The sequence below is a fragment of the Epargyreus clarus genome, unplaced genomic scaffold, assembly GCF_041222505.1.
Source record: "Epargyreus clarus isolate Ecla_fem2 unplaced genomic scaffold, WU_Ecla_fem_2.2 ptg000018l, whole genome shotgun sequence".
NCBI classification, from domain to species: domain Eukaryota; kingdom Metazoa; phylum Arthropoda; class Insecta; order Lepidoptera; family Hesperiidae; genus Epargyreus; species Epargyreus clarus.
This window is the reverse complement of record NW_027332226.1, coordinates 2,705,414-2,713,876: the sequence shown is the minus strand read 5'-3', so window position 1 is coordinate 2,713,876 and position 8,463 is coordinate 2,705,414. Positions and strand designations below refer to the sequence as shown.

The following is an 8,463-nucleotide window of genomic DNA, read 5'->3' as shown; positions in this document are numbered from 1 at the left end:
ATGTCACTACGAAAAATACTGCTAATAACACCATTCTGCCTAATAACACAACAGTAGTGTTAAGCCTGTTAGTTAACAGTAGTGCTGCCGTGTTCTGGGTCGAAGGGTGTGGTAAGGGAGACAAATTAGCATAGTCCTCAGGGTTGGCGGTGCATCTGCACCCGACCTTAGGTAGCAATATCAAATCCTATTTGGTGTTGATTGCAAATGTCAATATGCAGCATTAGCCACATGTCATCAGGTGGACTGCATGCTTGTCTGGTAAAGTCCGCGTAAAACTGCTAGTCCGCTCTGAATATAGAAATGAATCGCGTCGCCATAGCAAATTGTATGACTACACTGCTCGCAACAACTTCAGAGCGGACTAGCAGTTTGGCGCGGACTACACTCCTATAATAAAAAATAAAAAACAAATAACACTAAGTGTTTGATTCCAAGAGTATAAATAAAACTAGATATTATAGAAGCAATACATATACATTTTTATTTCATAACATGTTCCAACCAACAGTAACAGCATAAAAACGCAAGTGTACATAGACATATAGGTACATACCTATAATTCCTCTGCTTTGCAAACAAATGTTTTGAATATTGTGTCTTTATCCCATTTATATTAGTAGCGATATTGCAAATTCGTTTACATTTTAGCAATATTTATGCATAGCAGTTACATCTGTGCATTAATTTATACCTCTGCTTTATTGGTTAAACCTATGTAAATCAAATCAATCATAAGTAGAATTTCTATATATTTACTGCTAATGTCAAAAAAATGGGTATATTTAGGACTGTACCTGTACTAGGAGATCAGATATAAACAGCAAAATTTAACAGATTCCGGTTGACTAGTTCCAAGCGATTAAATATTTTAATTACTGATTATCATATAACAAAGCTGGTCCATACACAACCTTATAAGCTAGACAAGCAAATCTGTTTCATGTTTCTTTATTTGTATTGGTAGGATTTTGACCATCTCGTGACACAAACTGAACTCCTCTTTCATCATTATTGCTGCATCTTCGTCATTCTTGCAAATATCAACCACCGCTTGGTAAGAATCAAAGCTTTTCCTGGCATAACTAAGTTGTGCTGCCTTATCTAGACTGATTCTTTTCATACTATTCCTGCCAATGAATGCATATGCACTGATAACTGGCCGTATGAGGTCAAACTCAAGTTTGCGAGGCATTATTCCGTTTTTATCCTTAACAGAGTCTAAAAAGTGATCATAATTCTCAATACTCTTCTCGCAAAGCAAGTTGATTTTCTTCAACATATGTGGGATTGTTTTTGCTGTCATTTTGTTAAGTTTGTCCAACTTAATGTTCAGTATATCAGAGTATACCTCACCCAGTTCATACCACAACTGTCGGCAATACTGCAAGTAGTAAGTTGGATTGATTTCCTTAATAAGATCTTCGAGCATATCCACTCGTCTCTTATGCATCTTTGCTCTCCTTTCATCATCTTCTTCAAAGAAGGCTAGATATGAGTAAGACTGGGAACTGTCTTGTACTAATTCAATATAGTCTGATGCTAGTGTATCCAGCTTATAATACTCCTTAGCTTTGTTCAACCAACTTTGGCAGCTCAAGAACACCACCCTAGCATCTTGGTATGTCAGCAAGAATTTGTCTCCAATCTTATTTTCAAACTTTGTGACATCTAAATCAGGGAATATCAAATTTTTTATATCTCCTCCACAAATGTTTTCGTGATCTTCTAATTCCAAGTTGGACATATCTGAAAATATTAACACATTGTTTTATTCTTAAAATATCCTTAATTCGCAGTGTAAGAGTCAGATGAACGTATGTACAAAAAATAAAAAAATTGGTTTCTTTTTCACAAAACGGTCCACAACATAGTCTTTTATGAAATGGCAAAACGACGTAATGCTATATTCAATATTTTTTTTACAACTACTGTATATTATCTCTATTAATGATCTGGTAAAGTTTGAAGTGGCAAATTTCCACCCTATTTTTGCTCTCCTGTAAAATTGACAAAATGTAGATACATTCATCTGACTCTTACACCACGAATTGGTCTAATAAAATAGAATAAATAGGTACATACTAGTAATATTAGGCACAATATTAGCAATTTAGTAATAAGCTGTGTTCTGAATGAAAGTTAAATACTCCGATATAAGGACTTTTCATACTATGTTTATGACACATGATTAGGGTAAAAGTAGAAATAGTTAATGCATAGTTGATATGATTGCAATAGTTATATTCCATTTACCTTTATCATAATAATCTCACAATGACTATTGAATACTTTGAAATATATTTTATATATTAATCCTTACCAGTAATAGCATCACTCAATTTATCTGCATCATTCATAAGCCTGGCTTTGGACGCGGTCATTAGCAACAGGCAGTACTTGGCCCAACACCTGGCGACATCAGCAGACCTGTGTTTCAAAGTCTCTTTCTTTGCCAAGAACACTTCATCTTCGCTTTCTGACTCAAGTAACTTAGCTTCATATTGCTCAAGAATTGTTGAAGCAGCAGCCAAATGGTGTCTGGACTGGAAGAAGCCGTTTTGTTCAGCAAAAAATTGCGATAATGTTGCCGAGTTCAATGCCCAATCGATCGGTTCATAGTCCGAGTATTGTAACTGTCTGCGTAAAGTCACATGGCAGTAAATAGCAGATTTTAGGTTTTCTTTCAAAGACCCATACACTTGAGCTAAGTAGTACAAGGTTAATGTATGTGCTTTTTCAAGCACCATGAAATCACCGGCAACATTCTCGTTGTTGAAGATTTGTTCAATTGGTAATGGCATTTGTAGAGTACATTTGAAGGACTCATACAGGCCTTTAGCGTTAAGAAGATGCATCTTCGCCTTTTCGGGTTCATCCCTATTGGACCAAAGGATGCCTAGATTGTTGTACACGTTGATAAGCGTGTTTACTATTTCTGGTTTCGATGCGTTTGGTGAAAGCAGGGCGACTGCCTCCATCAACACTTTCTCGCTTGAAGTCAACTCCTCAGTTTCCATGTCAACGACCCCGATGTTCATCAACACAGCGCCTAACATGGCATCGTGTTTCAACTTATCCAAATTCGCGTCTGGACTAAGGGCTAAGAGAGAATCACGCATATTGATAAGAATACCTTTTGCTTTGTATTTCGATAAATACGGCTCGTTCTCCGGATCATTCTTGCTTTGCTCGTCGAGAAGTTCACGCACTTTCCCATAATTCTCCTTAAAATCGTTAAGAATCTCCTTCTCAGTCATGTCTGCAGTCACATTCATATTTCGCTAACACACGTTAAGATTTGTTTTCCCAAAAACAATAGCCTACATTTATTTTTACTCTGCCGCGAAAAGAAGCTCAAATATCAAATACTTTACTGAAATATTTACTTTATTTAGCTTTTAAGTTCTGCTGAAAAAAACATTGTTTTTATCATTTAAGATTTCTTGTCATGTCAAGTTATTCAAGTTGTCAATCGATTATTATTACTCATCTATTGTCGTTTTTTAATACACAGTTCTTGCGCCTTTGATTCTTTACTTTTGGCTTAACAATATTGCCACAGTACATTAGTAAATAGTCAAGTAAATGGCTAGCTTCGGGCTAGCATTATTTTATGTTCGTTCTCTTTCCACAAAATATATATGTTACAGCAGTCTCCGTTCAAGTTTAGTAATCTTTATATAATGTATAAACGTACGTCATCTATGACAATAGGGAAAACTGCATCCAAATCGTATTAGCACGTGTTTGGTTTTGTATTTTCACACACAACTCTTAACAAAAATAAGGTGAAAACAAATAAACCACTTGCAGTTAAACTTTTCATCAGGGTCTATAATCCTGCAGGATATCTATAGAAGGAGAAATCCTGGACCAAACCGTGAAACACAGGTGTTGTAGCAATAAGTGAATTTAAATGGCAATATTTTGGGGCTTCAGTTTAATTATAACATTTATAACACAACGAAAATGATAAATATTAAATTGTCTACATGTAAAAATCCATATCAGAATGTGGTTAATTATTCATAATTAAATTATATTTTATCATTGTGAAGAAGGAAGGATCAACTATGTTCATAATTGGCAACTTGACACTTTTTGGGAAACTGTTTTAATGAATTCATATACGTATTATATATGCCTTTCATTGGTCATTTTTTCGAAAAAAGGGCTATTTATTAATAAAAAACATATTTTTATTACGGTAAACGGAACGTTACGCCAAAACAGGCGGTCAAGTGTCATTTCGTAGCGTGACGTCAACACATTGAAAATATAGAAATAAACTTCGACGCTACACATATTCAGGGGAAATCTTGGGAATTATTTAACTTTTATTAGTACAATTGCAAGAATGTCAAATTACAAGGCGTGTGCAGTGACGATGTGTTCAAGTACGATCGCTAAATATCCTAACAAATTTGCTTATACAAGTTCCTAAACCCAAATCTCATAAACGTTAAAGAACTTGCAGATTCTTATATGTTTAAATCCTCTGTTTGCAAGCAATGACATTTTATACTATCTATGTAAGAGAAGTATTATTGAAAAAAAGGATTAAATTTAGTAACTCTCGAGTGATTCGTCAATTCCAAATCATTGGAACGGGACGTAATCAAAACAAAACAGCAAGTGGAAGTATTCATATATTTAATATATTATATAGATGTCTATGATAAGAATAGAATTATAAGACGTCTATGAGAATTCTATTTTAAGGGCCCATTCTGTAATTAATAGGACACAATTAAAATATTTCATGACTGTGTTATTATTGATGGTGCATGTGCACTGATTAAGTTACAGGACTGTATAATTAAAAATACATGATTTGCTAATATTAGTATTTTATTAACCGATTTCTTTGTTTATTTGGTTTATATGGTTCTATTAGTGAGTACACACAGTAGAACTTTTGTATATATTTATCATATGTTACAGTTACAATAATTACTACAGATCACCTAAGCTAAATTTTTGTGCTGCTTGCGTGTCTGCTTTTCTTCATTACTAAAATTATTTTCCGTAACAAATGGATATATATTTTTATCACTGTCATTTTCAGAATTAAATTGCAATGCAATAATAGGAACTGTATGGTCACTTTTCTTCCTTCATCTTGTTGGGTAGGTTACGCAAGTAAAGAAGTACTATTTCCCGTGTATTTTACTTTATGTATTTCAGACTGGTGCCCACTTTCGAAACTTTTGGCTCCTCACTTCTTCTAGGCAGGACAGTCATCACATTTTCATTTTCATTGATGTACCTTGTGTTCAGGACAACTTTTACTTTTCATGAAACACAAACTTGCCTTCCTCTTAAACTGCACATACTCTATAACGTCGTCACTATACGATTGTCGGGAAGATCTGTAAATATAAATATAATCAATTAATAACCTTAAAACAGTTCACATAAGAATATAAGTATATTTAAAAAAATCTTAATAATCACTTGAAGACAACCTTTCTTCTGTCTGAAGTCAGTTAAGAAATGTTTTAATTGTCCGATATGATTAAATGTAAATATAAAGAATGTTTTACTTACGTTGTTTATTTGATATTTCCATAGGTTATCTCACGGAAGTTTTTGTATCCATTTTGATTTATTGCACTGCATATATGGAGATTCTTTAAGCAGGTTCACGCTATCAGCTTTAATATAGTATGGCTTCATTTCGGTTCACAACATATTATAAATTCAACCAACTCTAACAGCAAACGATTTAATTATTATTTGTCTTGTTTGGTTTCGATGTAGTGACGTCACATGACATTTGAGGCAGCACTGTCGCCGTTTTGGGATTTAAAATCCACAGATAAAAAATCGAAAATTTCTTTTTAAAAATTAAAATACTTAGAACGTATTAAAAAATAAACGAAATACTGCATAATTTATGTTTACTTATAAGCTATCATATCCAACATATTTCATATTTTATTGTTATAACTGTCAAGTACCCAATTTTAAATGTTGGACTTACATCATTAAAATACATGGTATTACTTTTGCACTGTTTATTCTTAAAATTTTCAAAATTTTTACATCTTCATCATAATTTTTGCACATCAATTACAGCATGAAACTGTCAAAAAATAAAATATTATGACTCAAGACATACTTATGGTAACACCATATCTAGGTGTAATGTAAGATACTCATAGACTTGGAATACCACAAACAGAAAAATACACATGATTTCAATAGACATAATGAACAAAAACATTAGGCACTGCTTATCAAAAATGATTCATTATAAATGTCAAATAACCTTAACTATGCTTAAGGACATAAAACCCTATGAATTTAAAACTTTTAGGCACTAACGCTACCTCTGCTTACCATTCTCTCTGTTGTGAAGTACCTAGTTGCATAACAACATAGATTCAATACTATAATACTCTGACACGGTATAACAATAATGTATATCAAACTTTCCACACATTTATGGATTGCACTAATTGACCAATAGATTCTCCCAACTCATTAATAAAGTTGATCATATTAATCTACTCCTCGCTCAGTGAAACTGAGTATTGCTCGCCACAACATTAATGTGCGCGCAAAACTGAGTTTACAAAGTACAGAAGCCATCATTTAAATTAAATTAAACATACAAATAAATAATAACAAAAAATGGCATGTATGTTTATGACGAGTTACAAATGCTGTATTGAGACCATGCTAACTTCCATTACGAAAATAGCTTCGGCTATACCAAAATTATTGTTCAGCTCCCTCATTCACATATAGTAACGACACATTAATATATTATTTACATTGTACTGTCAATATTCGTATAAAACATTTCCGTGGGTCACCTGATAAAAAACTCTTTAGTCTTAGGGTAAAAAAAATATGTATCTATTTGTGAATAAGGAAAATGCAATGCCTCTCGTCTAATAACAATTATGTTGCAAACAGTGCATTCTAAACGACAAATGGCATTGCCGTTGTACGTGTATTAGGAAACAGTGTCGGGTTCTGGTTCTTCCACTGAAAGAGTCCTTGGGGGTGAAGTGTGAGGGTTTAGTTGGGAGAACACCTCCTTCTCTCCTAACGCTAAGGGGTCGGGTTGAGCAGCGGGAGAAGGCACATATACCATCATCGGAGATGGTGAGACAGGTCTTACCACATTGGTGCCTGTCGCTTCTTGTTCCTCTAAAAATCTATCCATGTAATCAGTGTGACCTGGATGTAAAGTATACTTTTTCTTCTCTAAGCGAGATTTGTTAGCAAAAATATCATGCCTCTCTGTCTTTTTCCATATGTAGTAAAACTGGACCAGTTCACCAACAGACCTCGTTCTGACCTTTTGCTGTCGTATGAGGTGAAAATCCTTCCCATGCACCTTAATACCATTTTCAAAGTTGCGACACTCCTCCTCAGACCATACACTGGCATGTGCTGGGGTCTGTGCGGAGATGCGTCGCCTTCTTAAAGCTTCTTCCACATTGTGACCACACTGTTGCAGTAAGAATAATGCTTCCTCATCATCCCGAAGCTGTTTGCCACGTGGAATGGCATCCATGCCTGTGCCAGAGTTCATAGCACATATTTTCCTCATATAATCTTCTATAATTTTTTCATCCAATACACTTGGGTTCCAAAGTAATTTATCCTCATTCTCGTAAGGCAGGGCATCATCATAGCTGCACAAACCTTCCGGAATGCCAGCTTGGTAGTCACTGCCAACCATAATAGTTTTTTTCCAATCATCCTCATCAGGACTGTAGTCGTAGTCGTCTTCCTCCTCGGAAGGGGGCCGGGATCCCGACCTAAGGCATCTCGTGGCTTCAGGGCTAGTCGTCTCCGTATACAACTGCTGCAGCGCAGACTCGGTTTTCTCGTTCTCCTCGGGCACCACCTCGGGCGCCGGCTCCGGGAGCGCCTTCTCCATTTTTCTGTTATAACCGTAAAGTGCGAGTAATTCTTCCAATGGCATATCACCCTCCCGTTGGAGGCTATTCAGTTCCGCCTTCGGGTCCTGGTGCTCTCCCGCCGCGAGCGCTTCTTCTTCGTCTAACGTTCTCTCGTCGTCGAAGTCATTTACCATCATATCAACAGTCGGCTCGAATAGAGACTTGTCGTTCCCCACGTCCATACTGGCATCGTGTTCGCTTACATTGGCTACCAGCGCGCAATCTGACATGACTAACACACACCACTACGAGTTCTGCGCCACCGAACCATAACCACCGATCATTGTACATTTAACTCCCTCTTGTAGTCCTACAATAAAATAACCAGAATATATCACATTAATTACATTATAACACTTACATAAAAGTAAAATATGAAGAACAAAACAAAAATATTTTGACACACAAGCAACCACAAATCGAGGCTGTCAAAATGTTGTGACGTTGAGTTCGGATACAAGTAGTTGTCAAAATTGAATTCTGTTTTATATCAAAAATATATCATAAATGAGCTAATTTTATTAAATATTTTAGG

General features: G+C 35.4%; 2 protein-coding genes and 1 long non-coding RNA gene across 3 annotated transcripts; all 3 read right to left on the bottom strand.

The window, feature by feature from the left end:
- Nucleotides 1-458: 458 nt before the first annotated feature.
- Nucleotides 459-3,487, bottom strand: LOC140749858 (KIF-binding protein). Its single transcript, XM_073083083.1, has 2 exons — nucleotides 2,324-3,487; nucleotides 459-1,749 (listed from the first exon to the last, which is right to left on the bottom strand). Exons 1-2 carry the CDS (start codon nucleotides 3,276-3,278, stop codon nucleotides 923-925), a joined length of 1,782 nt encoding a protein of 593 aa, XP_072939184.1. The 5' UTR covers nucleotides 3,279-3,487; the 3' UTR covers nucleotides 459-922.
- A 1,149-nt stretch (nucleotides 3,488-4,636) lies between these two features.
- On the bottom strand, nucleotides 4,637-5,976 carry LOC140749482 (uncharacterized). The gene is made up of 2 exons (XR_012103102.1): nucleotides 5,554-5,976; nucleotides 4,637-5,375 (listed from the first exon to the last, which is right to left on the bottom strand). It is a non-coding gene; the product is annotated as an uncharacterized LOC140749482 (long non-coding RNA).
- A 32-nt stretch (nucleotides 5,977-6,008) lies between these two features.
- On the bottom strand, nucleotides 6,009-8,362 carry LOC140749481 (mesoderm induction early response protein 1). The gene has a single exon (XM_073082546.1). It carries the CDS (start codon nucleotides 8,156-8,158, stop codon nucleotides 6,971-6,973), a length of 1,188 nt encoding a protein of 395 aa, XP_072938647.1. The 5' UTR covers nucleotides 8,159-8,362; the 3' UTR covers nucleotides 6,009-6,970.
- Between the last annotated feature and the right edge of the window lie 101 nt (nucleotides 8,363-8,463).